At 40.8% G+C, this 19,560-nt stretch overlaps 1 protein-coding gene and 1 non-coding gene across 3 annotated transcripts in view; both read right to left on the reverse strand.

Moving 5' to 3' along the window:
• On the reverse strand, positions 1-72 carry trnam-cau (transfer RNA methionine (anticodon CAU)). Its single transcript has one exon. It is a non-coding gene; the product is annotated as a tRNA-Met (tRNA).
• Positions 73-2,048: 1,976 nt separating this feature from the next.
• The window catches only part of gpr153 (G protein-coupled receptor 153), a 35,368-nt gene continuing 17,856 nt past the window's right edge, over positions 2,049-19,560 (reverse strand). The window contains exons 3-7 of one of the 2 annotated variants that reach the window (XM_034087939.1): positions 16,114-16,543; positions 10,220-10,409; positions 8,243-8,272; positions 6,039-6,058; positions 2,049-3,883 (exon numbers count right to left, since the gene is read on the reverse strand). In XM_034087939.1, coding sequence (XP_033943830.1) covers positions 3,035-3,883; positions 6,039-6,058; positions 8,243-8,272; positions 10,220-10,409; positions 16,114-16,543 — 1,519 coding nt within the window. In that variant the 3' untranslated portion in view covers positions 2,049-3,034. Of the gene's footprint in view, positions 3,884-6,038; positions 6,059-7,521; positions 7,707-8,242; positions 8,273-10,219; positions 10,410-16,113; positions 16,544-19,560 lie in introns of both variants that reach the window. The other variant, XM_034087938.1, reaches the window with a different exon arrangement.

The raw sequence follows: 19,560 nt of genomic DNA on the forward strand, positions 1-19,560 counted from the left end.
TAGCAGAGGATGGTTTCGATCCATCGACCTCTGGGTTATGGGCCCAGCACGCTTCCGCTGCGCCACTCTGCTCCGACGATCTGAAGACTAATGAATGTTATTTATATAAAATATAGACGTCTGCAATTGTTACTTACACGGTTACCTTGTATTTATAACTTTGCAAAATGGGTTAAAATGTTGCTTGTTGGAAGTATATTGCCGCGATCATTGGAGACTGATCGAGGGAACATTACGTAATGCATGGAGTTTGCTGCGCTGCCAGTAAGTGGGGCTATAACTTTGATTTAAAAATGGGCCTCCCGCCTTTGAGCATAAAGAAAGACCATAACACTGGGACCCTTATATAACGTTTACATTTTAAAGTGATGTGATCAACAATGTATTACAATTGATATAGAACCGTTTCTTTGTTCAAGATGTAGACTTGTTGTACGTCTCCAAGTGTTAGTCTACATAATCTACCAAATGCCATACCTAGATTAACCATTTCCCTGCATCCTTTATAAAGAAATATATAAAAAGACTTTAAATAAACGAAATGACCTCGCTTGAAGTTGATAAACCCAGTAACTTTAAAGATATAGCATACATAACAATGAGGCAGGCTACACAGCTTTCTATACTTCAAGGAATGTTTCCAAATGAAACACAGGTGTTTGTCACTATGGCAACTATATTAATACCATCTGAAACTCTTAATGTTAAGTTATGATTATTAATCATTTCATTATCATAGGATTGAAGGACAAAACACTACACTAGTTTTTTCAAAAGTTATCCAGGCTAAATTTGTGTTTGTCTGAGTTTTAATTAAAGCTTGTTCATTTATTCATCTTTTTTCTTGTGGTGCCATGCAAAGTTTTGAGAGCATGCGATTTCCTTTTTGTATTCTTTCAAAATATCAAAAATATATCAAATGGAAACATACATAAATAATATGCAATTCAGCAAATGTCTTAAAACACACCGGTGTATCATCTTGTGAATTTATTCAGCCATATCTTTTTAACAAAGTCATCATCTGAACAAGAAAATCATGACATTTACATCATTCATTTTTTAGTCATAAATCTTTTGATATGTTACAAAATGATATTTCAATATTGTAAACACAACAGAATGCAAAAATCTATGACATAGTAAAGCTTAACAGAGAAATGCAATGTTTTGCTTCCAAAGAAAGCACAAAACAATAATTCCTTCCACTTGAAAAGGCTGAGGTGCACTAATACACAAGGATCAAAACCAAACATTTAAAAGATTGCAGAAGGGTGAAAATGAATATGCCAAACGCGTGCCAATGTATAACTTGGATGGCAATGGCAAAAGCATTGTAAAACCAAAGGGGTCATTTCAGTTTAATGTTGTCCTTATACTAATAATGTATTCGAAAACTTAAACCAAATACATTCATGTTAGCAGTTACCATCCATTAGATGTCAAAGCTACAAGTTGGTTTCTGCTATCATTTGTAAGTAGTAAAGTTCTCACTTCCTTTAGTCAACTAATTGTCATTTTGTGTTAACATGAGAAGTTTTCATCTAATTTAAAGTTCACTGCAGTGTCCTTTTTAAGTAAGAATTTGGGGACATTAGAGGGAGTTTAACTTGTCTTTTTGAATACTACTTTTGTCCTTGTCTTTTGATATGTTGCTATGATTTGAACACATCTAAACATACCTTTTCCTACAGCATCCCTTGCTTGAGGTTTGCAGATGTCATTTGATGTATTGTTATTAGGCATATTTCATGGGGCTTAGATAAATCAGGTTTTTAAGATAAGTAACCTTACTGAACGAAAACTCCCAGAATAGAACCATTCTTAATAAGATACTATATTAAATGTTATTTCTGGCCTTTTTCGAAACTTTAAAATTGCGTTCTATTTCCGAATCTATGTTCCTAATATTTGCCAACATTCATGTTGGATAGGAACGACAACAGCATTTAAGTCATGCTACATATAAGCTTGAAGGCTGCAATTAATCACATTTTTAACCATTCACATCAACTTATACTGAAAACAAATAAGAGGTGAGGTCAGGCTGACAGTTAATCGTAACAAAGCACCCGCTTTATTGGTCTGATGTTTCATGTAAATATGCAAGACTTGAGAAACTGTTTTGATCTCCAGAGTTAACACAAACATCGGAATAATAAGAATTGGGAGAAAATGCTCTAAGCAAAGGTCTCATTGAATAAAACGAGAAAACACCAAAACCATAAATCCAACATCCTTCATATATACACACATGACATGTCAATCTTCTTTCAAATCTGACTTCACCTTTTTATGAAAAATCAGGGTTCTTCACTTTATATCTCAATACCACACAGTTACTGTAAAACTATCAGGCATTACAGAGTTTGAGATTACCACTCAATTTACTTCAACAAAGGGGGCTCGAAAAAGCTTTCATGTTTTGTGATAACAATGGTAATAGAACAGTACATCATGATTCAAATAAAATAAACATGTATAATGTCCTGAAATTAATCTCAAGGTACATTGGCAATATTCCGGAAAGTTTGGTTTGAAAGGCAAATATGTCCATACAACAAAACACAGCCATTACAGGCAAAGTTAAATACAGTTTGAGTTCAAGTTCTGAAGTGCAAAAAAAGCAGGGAAAAACTGCACTTAAAAACGACCTCCTCTAAATCATTGAGCAGTTCATAAGAAACATCGAACAGCAAAAACAAGGTTTGGCAATGTTAACGCTACTAAAAGTTTATTTGTGACAGTGCTTGAAATTTTTTTTGTCCTCAGTGGATATTTTGGGATGTGAAAGCTAAAGAACAGGAAACCCAATCTTTAACCCGATTAGCATTACCCATGAAGTTGTAATATCCAAATCCCCTAAGGCCATTTAGAATAATAGATATTGATTCGGGGTATTAAATCAGAATATTAGCACAAGTAGGCTACAAATTTAAAAAATCAATATGCCATTATCCCATAACCACCAAGATGTCAGTGGTTTTCATTGAGGAAACCATTTTGGTAATGATGTTGATATTAACAACTTTGCTCAGTTGGCTGAACCGACAGAATCAGAGCGAAAGGTGATGTATCCCGAGGACGATGCTGAAGGTGTGCTTACAAAACTGTTTGTGCTTCCTTTACTCTCGCCCTTGCTTAGGTGCTTTTGATGTCCCCAGTCAGCTCCAGCAGCCGCCCTGGCTCCCCCGCCTGTCCTGGGCCTACTGGACGACCCTGCAGTCTGTTGGATGCGCCCAGGTGAGCCCACCTCACAATGCGGTTTCCCGTCACCCGTGCGTTCCCTGCAGCCTTTTCCAGAGCCACACACCCCGGGGCTCTTCTTCCCAGCAGGCCTGTCTGCTCTGGGGGAAACCTGGGACGTGTTCTCCCGACTACTGCTCCTTTTGTATTCTGAGAGCCGCCTGAGAGCTTGAGGCTCACACTCAAAGTCTGTGAGTAGGAACCGAGGGAGGATGACTGTGTGCTGGTCATACACATTGGGTATAAGTGAAATGCTGGACGCGCGCCGCGGGCTCTTTCTGGGGCTCGGCAGCGGAGTCTCATCTATAAAGTTGATCACCTCATCGCGACTAAAACACCGCAGTTCGTCCTCATAGTGCTGCTCCCCGCCTGCACAGACCACGCGGGGAAGGTGTTTGAGGGAGTGCATGCTGTCCTCAGAGCGTCGCCGCTTTCGATGAGGGTGATGGTGATGGTGGCTCTCCTCGTGGTAGGAGACCAGGCTGCTCCTGCGCATCTCGCGGCGCGGTAAGGTGGAGCTGTAGTGGGCAGTCACTATCATGTCCTCGGTGGAGCCCCATCGATGAAGGTATGAGGGGATCCGGTCGCTGGTCCACATGTCGGTTTCGTCGTGGGAGTATCTTCTTGTAGGGGGCACCTGGACGCAACACACAAACAAAAGCCTTCAGTGTAAAAACATTACTTTGTCATTATTTCACCAAGAGCACAGATAGTAAGCATTGTGGCACTGCTCAATAGATAAGTAGCATGTTATATAACGTCAAAGGTATTATCCATACACCTAAATAATACATTAAAAATGTATATATATATATATATATATATATATATGTAAATATAACATGTAGGATTTTTCAAGGTTATGTGGCCTTAAATGCCACTGGTATAAAGTAATAACACTAACTTGCAGTATTTTCTATGTAAATGTTTAGCTTGACGACATACACTGAACAAAAATATAAATGCAACACTTTTGTTTTTGCTCCCATTTCTCATGAGATGAACTCAAAGATCTAAAACATTTTCTATATACACAAAATAACCATTTCTCTCAAATATTGTTCACAAATCTGAAAAAATCTGTGATAGTGAGCACTTCTCCTTTGCCGAGATAATCCATCCCACCTCACAGGTGTGGCATATCAAGATGCTGATTAGACAGCATGATTATTGCACAGGTGTGCCTTAGGCTGGCCACAATAAAAGGCCACTCTGAAACGTGCATTTTTGCTTTATTGGGGGGGTCTGGGGGGGTCCGAAAACCAGTCAGTATCTGGTGTGACCACCATTTTCCTCACGCAGTGCAACACATCTCCTTCGCATAGAGTTGATCAGGTTGTTGATTGTGGCCTGTGGAATGTTGGTCCACTCCTCTTCAATGGCTGTGCGAAGTTGCTGGATATTGGCAGGAACTGGAACACGCTGTCGTATACGCCGATCCAGAGCATCCCAAACATGCTCAATGGGTGACATATCCGGTGAGTATGCTGGCCATGCAAGAACTGGGATGTTTTCAGCCTCCAGGAATTGTGTACAGATCCTTGCAACATGGGGCCGTGCATTATCATGCTGCAGCATGAGGTGATGGTCGTGGATGAATGGCACAACAATGGGCCTCAGGATCTCGTCACGGTATCTCTGTGCATTCACAAGGCCATCAATAAAATGCACCTGTGTTCGTCGTCCATAACATACGCCTGCCCATACCATAACCCCACCACCACCATGGGCCACTCGATTCACAACATTGACATCAGAAAACCGCTCACCCACACGACGCCACACACGCTGTCTGCCATCTGCCCTGAACAGTGAAAACCGGGATTCATCCGTGAAGAGAACACCTCTCCAACGTGCCAGACGCCATCGAATGTGAGCACTTGCCCACTCAGTCGGTTACGACGACGAACCGGAGTCAGGTCGAGACCCCGATGAGGACGACGAGCATGCTGATGAGCTTCAGTGAGACGGTTTCTGACAGTTTGTGCAGAAATTCTTTGGTTATGCAAACCGATTGTTGCTGCAGCTGTCCGAGTGGCTGGTCTCAGACGATCTTGGAGGAGAACATGCTGGATGTGGAGGTCCTGGGCTGGTGTGGTTACACGTGGTCTGCGGTTGTGAGGCCGGTTGGATGTACTGCCAAATTCTCTGAAACGCCTTTGGAGACGGCTTATGGCAGAGAAATGAACATTCAATTCACGGGCAACAGCTCTGGTGGACTGTGCCTGTCAGCATGCCAATTGCACGCTCCCTCAAAACTTGCGAAATCTGTGGCATTGTGCTGTGTGATAAAACTGAACATTTTAGAGTGGCTTTTTATTGTGGCCAGCCTAAGGCACACCTGTGCAATAATCATGCTGTCTAATCAGCATCTTGATATGCCACACCTGTGAGGTGGGATGGATTATATCGGCAAAGGAGAAGTGCTCACTATCACAGATTTTTCAGATTTGTGAACAATATTTGAGAGAAATGGTTATTTTGTGTATATAGAAAATGTTTTAGATCTTTGAGTTCATCTCATGAAAAATGGGAGCAAAAACAAAAGTGTTGCATTTATATTTTTGTTCAGTGTATATCAGTTATATTACAAGTTAGTTTCAGAAATATTTATTCATTTGGCACCCTGATTCAGCTGTGGTGTTTGTTTAAAATCCTACATGCAGCACATATAAGATGTTAAGTGCAATATTTACTTATTTTTTGTGTCAACAGCCTTATAACTGAACTAGTATTCACCTCCATTTCATGGAGATGCAACGGGGTGGTGTTTCTCTACACGTCATACTCACATTCCATTCTGTTCTGACAACTATGCAAGAGAGAGAGGGTTTGTCAAGGTGACGTCAAGAGCCACAAGATTGATATCAGCCTGCCCCCCTGTGGTGGGTTTTAGTAAATACAGAGAAGTGAGACAGCAGACGATACAGTAGCATTACGTGTGTTATGAGGGAGGGCCGAACAGCAGAGGGCAGCACAAGCATCAGAATGGATCAAGATGCAGGATGAGGAGGGACAGAGACTCACAATACACGTAAACCAAGCCAAAAGGTCTTTATTCTGCAATCAAATCACTTGAGAAGTGCCATAACAATTCTCAAATGGAAGTGTTACTTGTTGAGGATTTAAAGAGTTTGGTTGATTTATAGTCTAATTGGGCTATAATCTACCTAGTAGCAAGACAAAAATGTCGTTCTGTAACTGAAATAGAAAAATGCACATTTCTTTCGCCATCACACACACGTACAGTAAGGAAAAACACATCTATATATCACTACAATCAAATGAATCTACCGTCATATGATGATAGGATACAACACAATGGATGGAGTAATGATGTGGTCTGATGAAATGATAGCTACTGTATACATCTCTGTTTCAAGGCTTTGTAAAAAGTCAAATTGAATAAAGATCCATTCTGTAGAATCAATGGTTTTTGAAAAGTCCATTATAATGTTGGACATTTGGGATATAACAAATGACATGTTTATTTTTTAAGTAAATTATTCACGTATTTGAACTGAAAAACCTTTGTTAAGTCATTTCTGACAAAGATGACACAGTGTTAAGATGCTTGGTAAAAGTAAATATCGTGTGGGTTGCGTTAGTTTATTTTTAAAGTTACATATCATCATCACAGCCTTCCAGGTCAATTTGAGCAAGATTTATCATCATTGTCACGGCATTAATCAATAATTTTTATCAATATTGATCCACTATCAGATATTGGGCCAGAATTTGGAGTTTAAAGGTGAGTCCGTTTTGATGAAATGTCCTAGAAGGCTGCATGTTAGAACAAAACGCTTATTTGTTAAATGCAGACTGAAAAGGAGTATTTCACAGCTCTGCATCTGACTGGGATGGAGGCTGGATCCAATGGACACAATGCTTTTGGGTAAACATGAGTAAATGTTTATAGTTCTTTCATGAAAGCTTTGGAATGTAGAAGGTAAGTCAGTTATTAAACTCTTATCCTCTCACAAAATAAAACTGTTGTAAAAAAGGGGGCCATGGCTAGGGCACACAAGTCAATAAATGAAGCACACCCATCATGTTGATGGGACTACTGATGGTCGTATTTACCAAACATAAGTCAGCCAGAGTGTATTTTAGAATCACGAAAAAAGACAAAAAAATACAAAAGTCTGATGATTCCAGAAAATTCAAGCAAGTTACTGTTAAGGCAAACAAGGCCATTTCACCATGCACAGTGTTATTTAATAATAGTTCAATTGATCAAGTAAAATAAATGAAGAAAATTAATAAAAAATATACCTGCAAATACTGCATTTTATCTTCCTGTTGTTCCCTCAATGGATACCCATGCGGAACCCCCCTTTCTAAGGTTGAGAACTCAAACATGGCATTACGGTCTACCGTCACGATTTCAGGCGGCGAGCTATAGTCATATGGTCTGTCATATATTAAGTCGGCATGAATTCCTCCATCTTGGCTGTTTTCTGCAAAGTGCAGAAAAGCACGAGCGTCAGGATTAGAGAGCAACGAACTCAATACACAAGACAGACAGACACACAGACGAATAGATAAGAGAGACAAGGTCAATTGTTCTCCGATTTGTTGGGTTAGCCTACGGATCTGCTTTGGAATAGGAGGAAAATATATTTTCTTTAAAAAAAAAAGAAAAAGGACCAATTTCTGTAGTAAGGGAATTAAAAAATACCCAGATTGGTTCTGAATTAAAAAAACCATGGCACATAGTTGAATAAATCTTTAAGGGTACAGGGCTTATTCCCCGAACAACATAATCAAACAAACAATTTACAATGTTCTTGGTGTAAAGATACCCACATACCAAGTTTATTTTCCCAATTACCGCATGTATGTTCATTAAAGATCAATTGGAGATGGGTGCAAAATGCTGATTTTGAGGGAAATGTTGGCCAAAAAGATGAAAGATGAAAGTAGCTATTTGCACAGGCAGCTGGCATGCAAGTCAGTAGCTTTGGGGAAAACAGGAAACAATCCTTATACATACAACTGGGATGAGTTATACATGGCAAGCCCTCTGGGAGAAAAAAAGCAGAGAACTGGCAGTGTTAATTATCCAACAGAATATGGCCTGCCCTGTGTTGAGTTATGACTCCTGCTGGGAAATGAGCAGTTTTGAGGGAGGACTTCGAAAGGACAGGATCAAAAGGTTTGGAGGGTTAGAAACAGGAGAGAAGGGGTTCAGATCGGGTTGAGATTAAACAGTGCCTGCCAATAGAAGAAAAAGACAGAGGAATCATACTGTCATTAATGTGAATTAATTGTGGAGATCTGTTCATGGTCAACGTACACAAGTCTTTTTTATGATTATCATGTGAGCTCATTTTGGGACCAGATGTTGCTGAAGAGTCTGTTATTCCTTTGGGAAATGTTACATTTTAAGCCCCCTTGGAATTCATCTATATTTCTGTGATGACAGACGTGTTGGAATACTCTCTTTCTGCTTTTATTTACAATCTGATACTGACATTTACTTAGTGCAGTTTAATTCAGACTTCTACCTTAAATACATACAAAAAGAATACCATTTTGCTCTTTAAGTCCCTATAATTAGACCAGCAGGTGGGAGTCCACATCAGACAAAGAGAAAGGAATGGAAAAAACAAACCTATTTAAGTTGTGTTCCCGTAAAAACACCAGGGTGTATCCCTTTGTGACTTAAGGGAAATATGACCATCAAAGTGACATGAAAGTGCTTTCAGGTTTACTACAATAATTCCAGTCTTGCTCTGGATCCTAACAAATGAATGAGTAACAATTCATTTTATAATCCTCTCCTGCCAGGGCATTTTTAGAGGAAGATTGCCTAGTTTAAACACATAACATGCTGCGAGGTACATTTCCTTTGACCAGCATTTTTTGTTTTGGTAATGTACACAACACATACAAAACGACAAATAAATATATTTTAGTACACGTCACATAATAGATCACATGATAACATTTGACCGTTGATTTCAGACCTCTAACTTACACAATATAAAGTAAGTAATAATGATAATATTTTTCAAAATGCTTTATTTATAACTATTTATTTAAGAAACATGAAATGAAATCTATGGAATGCTGAAGGTGCTAGTAAAGTTTAAATATTGTCAATACATGCAATAAATTAATAGTAACCACAATTCTGCTGTCTAAAGACCTACTGTAAATGTACTAACTACTACAGTTATATGTGTGTATAATGCTGTGTTGTGATTGGCTACAGATATGCAACCATGCCATTTCCCACTGATATAAAAAAAGTCACATCTTGGGATTTGATGGCATCAGTTACCTTCACACACTGAGAAAAAACCACCACAGAAGTGTCTTTTTCTTGTCACAAGTATTTGATGTTTAGTGGCTTAGATTAATTAAATGATGTAATTGTTGACCACTCTAATCTAATCTAAGTGTCTAATGCATGATATGTTATAATTCCTTAGAACTGTGAATCTCAAAAGTGACACCATACTGTACCTCAAGGATAGCAGGGGGATATCTGTTTTAAACTATAAATGTCTTAGCTTGTAGCCAACCATTTTTACCATCCTGCTATATTTCTGCCCTCAATTTCCACGCACAACTACTCCTGAGGCTAAGAGACAAAACTATTTAGGTTGATAAATCACATTGGTCACTGTATTTCCTAAGGCCAAAGACAGTCCTAAACACTTCAACACAAACGACCTTCTGTGTCCAAACCCTGAATTCAGAGAGATGTTTTTTACAGTCACTCTGATTCTGTAAACTCAAGAAAATTATCTGCAATTTAAACTTAAAAGGTCTATGAATTTGAAACACTGCAAGCATACCCAATTATCTTTAGAGCCACCTTGGACTTTGTGCACAAACTATTCTTTAACCAGCTTTTACTAGTTCACACTGGGCTGTCTTAGTACATAGGAACCATCATCCATATTCAAGCGGGAAGGAAAAAGGAGGCGGGACAGGAGGGGCGCGTCTGACGGTGTCTTACCCTCATCCACGTCATCGTTTGACATGATGGCGACACACTTCTCCCACACCATGCGAATGTCAGCGCGATAGCGGTCACATGCCCAGATGAACATGGGCAGCAGGATGGATTGGGCGATGGAGCACCACAGCACACACAACACCATCCAGTTGTAGGAGCGGTCAAACTTCAGACTGGCAAAGCTCACCACCTGGGAAGGGTAAGGAACAGGTTAATAAGACATTATCAGCAAGTATTTATTAAATGTGGGACACAGTTCGTGTATTGACTTCTACTCACATGTACCAATTTATACTATTCGGATTGTGCTCGGGTTCCAGGTGAAAATTGGTGTATTTATCAATAATAATAACAATAATGCACTATCATGCAGTGGTAAATTGAGTACAGACTATGAAACACATTTTAATCAACAAATCTTCCACAGACATATAATCTGCCAGAGAAAAGATTATAGTTTAGATCCAACCGGATATAACCTTACACGTGGTTTAGTGAAAGGTCTGCTTTGTCTCCATTAAAACATTAATATCAAGCTACTGTATATAGCATTTGGCACAATGTTGCAGAGTGTCTATTGAGAGTAGGCCTTAAAAAGGTATTTAAGGAAACTGATATTGCCATTCTTATGTTGATCGCAACATATATTATTGCAATGTGAAAAAACCCAAGTTAAGGAATTTAAAGCAGAAAACACATTATTGGGGAATCTTATGTTGTGCGATGTTTGCGCCGGAGCCGCTTCATCCAGAAACAGCACTCCGTTTAGAGAGTTCACACGGAGACAAGGAATACAGTATTTGGACTTGAATTAGCTTGAATGCTTCTTACATTCAGTATTGAATCATGAATGCATGTAGAATGATTGCATCATTTCTTCTTCACTGACGCACATGGTAAAAACCGCTCCAGGACCCGCAGCTGCCCACTCCAGCTGTCCCCAAATGTGCCCGACCAAAAAACACAAACGATACAACGTAGACTAAAGAAAACAAGGGGAATTTACAACACACATACTGTAGAGGACAAGCATTTAGCAAAATGTTACCAGGAAACCAACATTTGAAACACCAGAAAATAGATGTGGTAACCTTTTTTCAGCATGACCTGAAGGATGAGCCTATTCCGATCATGACCCATATCACGTCCTCTGAGAGGTGGCTCTTGCATGTTCTCACATTGTGATGGCAATGATGTTCATGCCTAATTGAGAGAGCATAATAATCAGCATGATCCCTCTGATCCAGTATCTTTTGAGGACAGTAAATGTGACAGGCCAGAGCTTTGGTTTTAACCAATCTTACAGGTATAGCCTTGATGTACTGATCGTCACATAAAAAGTCACCTGAGTTTTAAGTGTGATCAAGTCGTTTGATTTCGAATGAAAATTGTGATATTCATTTATTTCATCTCTGCACTCAGCTCCTGAACTGCTCCGTGCAAAACCAACCTCGCTAACATTTTAAGATCTCCGACCTGAGACTGAGGCCATTTCTCAATCTCGAGGATACTGGCTTCCAAGCCAATATTTCAAGGATGCTACGTCATCGAGTGTCGCCGAAGGACTGTTCCAATCTCCAGGATACTTGGAATTCCACCGAGGCCGCGTCCTTGGTTTGGGGGAAATTTCGAGGCTGCACATGGGTAGACTTTGCGTCCTTAAATTCCCCACAATGCTTTGCGCACGGACCAATTTCAAAAACCTTTGCAGAGAATGGCTGAACCGACGCAGCACACATTTAAATGTAAGTATGTAGTGGCGTAGAACATGTGTTGGTAAATATGTTACATTTGTTATCACAAAAAATGTGTTCCGTGAAAGTAAAGCAAGTTCATGATTAGATGGACATCGTGAGGTATTTCTTTTCGGTACAGTTTATGTTGAAACCGTTAGAGAGAGTGGCACACTTGTTAGCCTGTTCCATTCTTCTTCGTTTTCCGAAGCCGTGGCTTGGAAGCATACTTGCTTCGTTTCTGAAGGAAGTGACTTGGAAGTACGTGACTACCAAGCCAGCATGCTCGCGATTGAGAAACGGCCCGTGTTGCACCAGGACGCTCCAATCCACACTAATTAAGACAGTCGGGGGAACCGGATCTCAGTCAGGGCACAACCCTTTTTAAAAACAAGCATTAGAGCTAGGATCTCCCCGATTGAAGCAACAGAGTGCATCATCTGATTATTAAAGTTGTCAGGTTCAGAGTGTAACCCTCATCGCTAACGCACCGGGCCAAGACACTGATCAGATTGATTAACTCAAACTCATTATCTGGGATGTCACCTCCTCACACTGAACAGCAGCAGCTCCACTAGATCACTTGATGAAGTTGTGAAGTCTCAACCTGATATTGATCGTGCTCGCCTACTGAGCTGACCCAATGTAAAACTGCAAGGTAAACTTAAGACAGTGAAGAGAAGAAAGACACTGAAGGAAAACACAGTTCTCTTCCCCATCAGAACACATCACATTCTCATTTTTAACACACTTTCAGACAGAGAGCATTGTAACAAAACCCTAATTCTGGAAGCACAAAAATGGGATGGTTTCATTGCATTATGAGGAAAATGTAGGTTTATTGCCTAGATTATAAAAGGACCTTTCATAAAAACAACTAATTATTCTCAAAAAGAGAAAAGATAGATTTAGCTGAAAGCTTATCTCCACCTGCGGTCTCTGGACAGGCACACCTGGAATCAACAGATGCTAAAACATGAATGTACACGTTGAGTGATGCTGTTGCAGCCAATGTATTCTTCCACTAATATGTGCTTATTGTCCTTCACAAAAGTAATACGTTTTTATAATTAATTTTGTGAGTTTGAACCTTTCAGTAAAAACTCTTAAAGCCCATTCATTGATTACAGGATATTTAACAGAGTGACAACCAATGACTTGTATGATCTTTGCTAATGTGAATACTCCTGCTCCTGTAGAAGTTATATACCGAGTGTTGCATAATTAGAATCTCTTAGATTAATCTATGATAGCTTTTCTTTCTAAAATAAAAAAACAAGCCATCACTATTATTTATTAAATGCTGTGTTTTGAGGCAGTATATTAACTTGCGGGCCCGTTCTTGAGTATAGTCTAGTAGTTTATATCGTTAGCACCTATAATGTGGTGATTCTGTTCTGTTCATATATCTTTGTGTCAGTAATGCTCTTGTTTTCCATGCATTTAAATAGCTCATTACATCGGGTCACAAAAACAGCTGGCAGAACTTTAGTTGTTTCTGTCACTGCACTGGAACGAGTCAGCACTACACTCCCCTCTCTGTTATGCACACATAACCATGATAGGGATGTTTCTGCTAACATGATACAGCACTGTCTTCTCAAATCATCTTCCAGCTTGTGAAGCCTCAAGAATACAGTTTCCCCTCTGATCCTAAACATCTCAGTATAGAGTTGTGATGTTGTTTAACCTTACGAGTAGGGCTGCACGATATTGGAAAAAATTGACATTGCGATATGTTTTTTTCCCCTGCGATATGAAAAAAATACAGGAATTGAAGAAAAGACCGTTTTTTTTGTCCGCAAACCGTCCTTGGAACAGCCTACAGTCCAAATTAAAATTGAGCATTTTTATTTCACTGAATGTTTTTAAGGCACGTCTGCACGAGATGCTTTCTGACACTATGGGTGTTTGTAAGTGTTGGTGAATATGTAAATATGATGTCCTCTATTGTTTGTTTTTATGTTGTTTTTATGTTTCATGTGGAACTAAATTGATGCAGGTCTCCCTTGTAAAAGAGATCCATGATCTCAAGGGACCTATCTGTCTAAATAAAGGTTTGAAATGAAATGAAATGAAATCCTTTCTTGAACTTTAATGCTATACAATTTGTATTTTTCTAACTATGTTTAACTGGATGAAGGATTTTAGTCACGGACGTCTGGATCTTAAGTTTTCAGAGCAACAAGCTGAGCTAGCTCGGTTAGCAGCACCGAACTGCCCTGGAGAAACACATGAAACTACTTTATTCAGTGTTTTTACCTTTAATCACCCGGTCCGTTTGCTTTGGAGATTTGATTGTGATTCGTGGTTTGCTGTGCATGCAGAGCCTGCAAGTCACTCACTCAAGTACCCCTGACATGAGAGCCGCGCAAGTTTTCCTTCTGTAGCAAGCAGCAAAATAATTGTAACATGACGTGTTTGAGTTAATTTGACTACTTAATATCGTCGTTTTAAATCGCACGTCCTGCGATGTGAATATCGCGCATGCGCATATCGCGATTATCGTCACAACGCCATATATCGTGCAGCCCTACAAGTACAAATATTGAAACACATAGCAATAAAGCAGCACACAACCATAACAAGAATGATATTTCCGAAATGTCTAGTACTTCTGAAAAACACTAAACAAATACCAGTTATTTTTTTTTAAACATCAGCAGATTTGGTGCCTAAGACCTTTGAGCTCTCAGTGCTGAGTAATTGCTCCTACCAGCAAGGATTTAATAATTAAGAGATCATTCAGGCTACACCTTTATTCAAATATCTCTTTGTTGCTAATGCTAACTCTGACATGATACCATAAGCAAAATATTATTTCAGAATTTTCTTTTGAGTTTTAATGTTGAGGAGTAGCAAAAGGTAATGCAGCAGTTACTCTGATGTAAGTTGTAGACACACTGAGCACAAAACAGCATTGTAAAGTGTATTCCAGTAATAATGCATGTTTTCTGTGTATCTTTAAAGCAGTGTTATGTTGTGGTGCAATGTAATTACCACTCTAATAGCCGATTTCCTTTGAGGTTTGGGATTGGATCCAAGAACATCAGGGATGTAAAGTGTTTCTGCTAAATTGATGCTGGAATTGATGCATCATTTACGACCGTGGCAATTAAGAACACCAACATATTTCTCTGTGATTATGCGGTTCTAGTGATCTTCCTGTGTGCTTCAGATTTGAGCATTAAAGGCAGATAGTGATGCTTTGTGCAAAGCTTCTTCAGAGGCTCTGTATATATATGCACTTTGAATTGCCTTGTGTTGAAAAGTGCTATATAAATAAACTTGCCTTGCTCTTCTCTGGTGTACAACATATCATTAAAAAAGTTTGTCAAAGTGACTAACAGATGGCTTTTACAAATGAGAAGAGAAGTAAGGTTTATATACGCATTATAGATAAATGGATGCTTTGACGCCCATGATGGTCCCCCACTTTTAAGTAGGGTGAATTAAAAACTGTATACAAGGTAAATACCATTCAAACAGACGCGTGCATGTTGATATTAGGATTTTATATCAATATTTAGCGAACCCCCACTTGCTGTTCAAGAATGCTGACTGTAGACTGTGATACAAAGTTACATTCCCTAATGCAAACACATGGCTCAACCCTGTTGCCTTGCTTTTAAGAGAACAGGATGGCTGGTTTAGCTGCATCACAAGTAACACGCCTTCCACAGGCTTTCAGGTCTGCATAGACGACCACATGCTTTATTTGTTTAAAAACATGGTGCCACATTGTAACAGACCTCACTCCGTCAACCACTGAAAATGTACTTGAGGGATACGTTTCTCTCAACAAAAGAAAGCAGAGGTGTGTGACACTGTTTTAAAGTTCCCTGAAACCAAACAGAGGGAAGGTGATTCGATTGATTAACTGTAACCTGTAGCTGGCTCTTCTTCACACAATACGTGACAGGCGAGATAAATTACACGGTCGGATTTTTCTTATTGTGTTGGTTGATCATTTATTTTTATTTTTATATTGATTATTTTTATATTGATTATTAAGTTTGTTAATTTTCCCATTATATTTGCATTCAATTTAGTATTTTCTTGCAATTTAGTATTTTTTACTGATGAGTGCCAAACCTTATAAAAGTTTTCTTTTAAACCAGCTCCATTATTAAATGCAATATGTGTAGCTAGTTAACTTACCAGTATAGGGAAGCCAGTCAGGAAGTCGTAGATAAAGACGATTCCACTGATCAGGTAGGTGATCTGCAGGGACGTCTTGAGAGGCTCCGATCCATCGATGGACGACCTGCGCTTCCCCTGGGCGTCCTCCACTACTATGGTGGGGACGTTGAACTTGTTCTTGTCAGCCTTGTGGCCCGCCTGAATTGAAAAGGTCTGAAAGAGAGCGATGCCGATGCAGATCACACCCATGGTCACGCTGCCTCCGATCAGCAGCAGAAAGCACACGCCGAAGCCCAGACCGATCTCCGTCACAATGAATCTGCAGTCGGAGGTGTAGAAGCGGTCGATGGTGTCGTGCCAGCCCACAGCTGGAAGCGTGGACAGGATGAAGGAGACCATCCAGATGCCCATCACTGTGTGCACCGCCTGCTTCTTGGTGTTACTCAACCTGGAAGCAGAGCCAAGGTTTTAACCGGTTAAACCTCAGATTGAATGAGTAAAAAAAAAAGTATTGTGTCCATCCAAAAGAAAAACATTACTTATACTGAAAACCACCCTTGAATGATGGGATGGTAGACTAAAAGCTTTAGGAATCCAAACTATAACATATAATAAGTACCCTGTATCAAGACTGATGCAAAACAAGTGAAATTTGACCTTTTTAGAGACAAACACTTCTGGGGTCATTTGAGTGGATTTGCCATATCTCTGGCCCCCCTAGGTCCTAAATCCATCTAAGCATTTCCATTGAGGAGTGAGAGTGATGTGCACGCAGTTTGCCCAAAACCGGAAGCTAGGTTGTAGCTCTGATAGCAGCTAATTAAGTCTCCGTTTTTGAGGGATTTGACAAAAATGGAATGACGGATTATCAATAATCATTTCAAAGTGACACAGACACATTGGATTAACCTTCAGCAGCGTTTTTCTCGTTTTAATGCCATGGAACATAACTTTTGATCAGAAAAACAGCAAAGGTAAGACATTTGCCATTTTGGCTCATTAAAGCTATGCTGTGTGTGGAATCTCAGCTTTAATCGGATATCTTGTTTGTGCAGATCCAATAAGTAATAAAGTATTTCTACCGTGAGTTCTGTGCTAAGTGCGTTAGCATTTTTTCGCTCAGGGCTAATTCAGAGGCTCAGCTGTTTGGGTAAAAATGGTTCATATCGTCAGGTAGCTGAGTTTCTTCCCGTTAAGTGGGTATGACACATTCATAGTTTTTTAAATGTTAAGAAGCCCTCAGACGCCGTTTCTTGCAAGATGTTGCAGGAGCCCCCGTCCCCGGGGCCCCCGAGGTTAACAGGTTAAAGGTCACCTATAATGCCAAATCCACTTTTTCATGTATTTTATACATAAACATGTGTCCCCTCTGTGTAAAGAGATTCTGAAAGTTTCAGGAAAAAAGATGGGGGGAGTCTCCCTCCGCAGCCGGTTGGCGTAGTTTTGGCACAGTTCCGTTGTACAGACCGACGTTAACAGCAGCCCTGTCTGTGCACACGGAGACCGACTCTGTCGTCCGGTGATCTAACCGCCTTCTGGAAAAGCTTCACAAGTACGCAAATGCGCTTTGTGCAGATCTGCACCTGGGACATATGAGCTAAAAAAGCACTACCCCACACAGTCATCACTTAGATGAACTGCAGTTGAATGAAGGAAATGTATGCTTTGCTGATGGCAAAAGATTGCTTTCCACACCCGTTGGTCTATTTGTCATCTAGGTCTATTTCAGAGCGAGGGGATTTCTATTTCCTCTCACCTCTAAGCAATTCTCTGAATGTGTTTGCACTTTTCAAGGTAGGTTTGCAACAGCATATGTACATCTCAAAATATGGAAGGCAGTTACTGGTGTTTCTCATTTCCCAAACTGTATGATACACTGTGCTATCCTACCGAAACATTTGCCCCTAAAGCAATGCTGAGCTGTTCAAGGCTTCAGCTACAAATCACATATAGAGGCCAATCATTTTCTTGGCTTACACAATGTATAGAGACAGTCTTCAGTTACTTGGCATGTGTAACTTTTTTATTTTATCATCACTTCAGTCCAGTATCTATATATTGCCTTCAAGATTGGATATATTAGAAGGTAGATGTATATACATGTACCTCTCCTGCTTTACTTATGTTGGGAAGGAATACGGTAAATAGTCTGTTAAGTGTCAAGGAGCAGTTTTGTCAGGAAACCCAATCTGTCTCCCTCTTAAGAAAGCCAAAGCTCATGGCGCCTATCCTCTTGTTATAGAGTATACCTCCTTCCATCCATCTTCTCCCGCTTATCCGTGGTCGGGTCGCGGGGGTAGCAGTTCCAGCAGAGAGCCCCAAACTTTCTTTTCCCTGGCGACATCAACCAGCTCTGACTGGGGGATCCCAAGGCGCTCCCAGGCCAGCGAAGAGATATAATCCCTCCACCTGGTCCTAGGTCTACCCCTTGGTCTCTTCCCAGCTGGACGTGCCTGGAACACCTCCCTAGGGAGGCGCCCAGGTGGCATCCTAACTAGGTGCCCGAACCACCTCAACTGGCTTCTTTCGACGCGAAGGAGGAGCGGCTCAACTCCGAGTCCCTCCCTGATGACCGAACTTCTCACCTTATCTCTAAGGGAGACACCAGCCACCCGGCGGAGGAAACCCATCTCGGCCGCTTGTATCCGCGATCTCGTTCTTTCGGTCATGACCCATCCTTCATGACCATAGGTGAGGGTAGGAACGAAAATGGCCCGGTAGACAGAGAGCTTTGCCTTCCGGCTCAGCTCCCTTTTCGTCACAACGGTGCGGTAAAGCGACTGCAATACCGCTCCCGCTGCTCCGATTCTCCGGCCCATCTCACGCTCCATTGATCCCTCACTCGAGAACAAGACCCCGAGATACTTGAACTCCTTCACTTGGGGTAAGGACTCATTCCCTACTTGGAGTGGACAGTCCATCGGTTTCCTGCTGAGAACCATGGCCTCAGATTTGGAGGTGCTGATCCTCATCCCAGCCGCTTCACACTCGGTTGCGAACCGATCCAGTGAGTGCTGAAGGTCGCAGACCGATGAAGCCATCAGAACCACATCATCTGCAAAAAGCAGTGGTGCAATCCTTAGTCCACCGAACTGCAGACCCCCTCCCCCACGACTACGCCATCCGATCCATGTATATTACAAACAGGATTGGTGACAAAGCGCAGCCCTGGCGGAGGCCAACCCTCACCGGAAATGGGTCCGACTTACTGCCGAGGACCCGGACACAGCTCTCGCTTTGGGAGTACAGAGATTGGATGGCCCTGAGTAGAGACCCCCTCACCCCATACTCCCGCAGCACCTCCCACAGTAACTCCCTGGGAACCCGGTCATACGCCTTCTCCAAGTCTACAAAACACATGTAGACCGGATAAGCGTACTCCCAGGCCCCCTCCAGGATCCTTGCGAGAGTAAAAAGCTGATCCGTCGTTCCACGACCAGGACGGAATCCGCATTGTTCCTCCTC

This window comes from Pseudochaenichthys georgianus, chromosome 7 (assembly GCF_902827115.2).
Source record: "Pseudochaenichthys georgianus chromosome 7, fPseGeo1.2, whole genome shotgun sequence".
NCBI lineage: Eukaryota > Metazoa > Chordata > Actinopteri > Perciformes > Channichthyidae > Pseudochaenichthys > Pseudochaenichthys georgianus.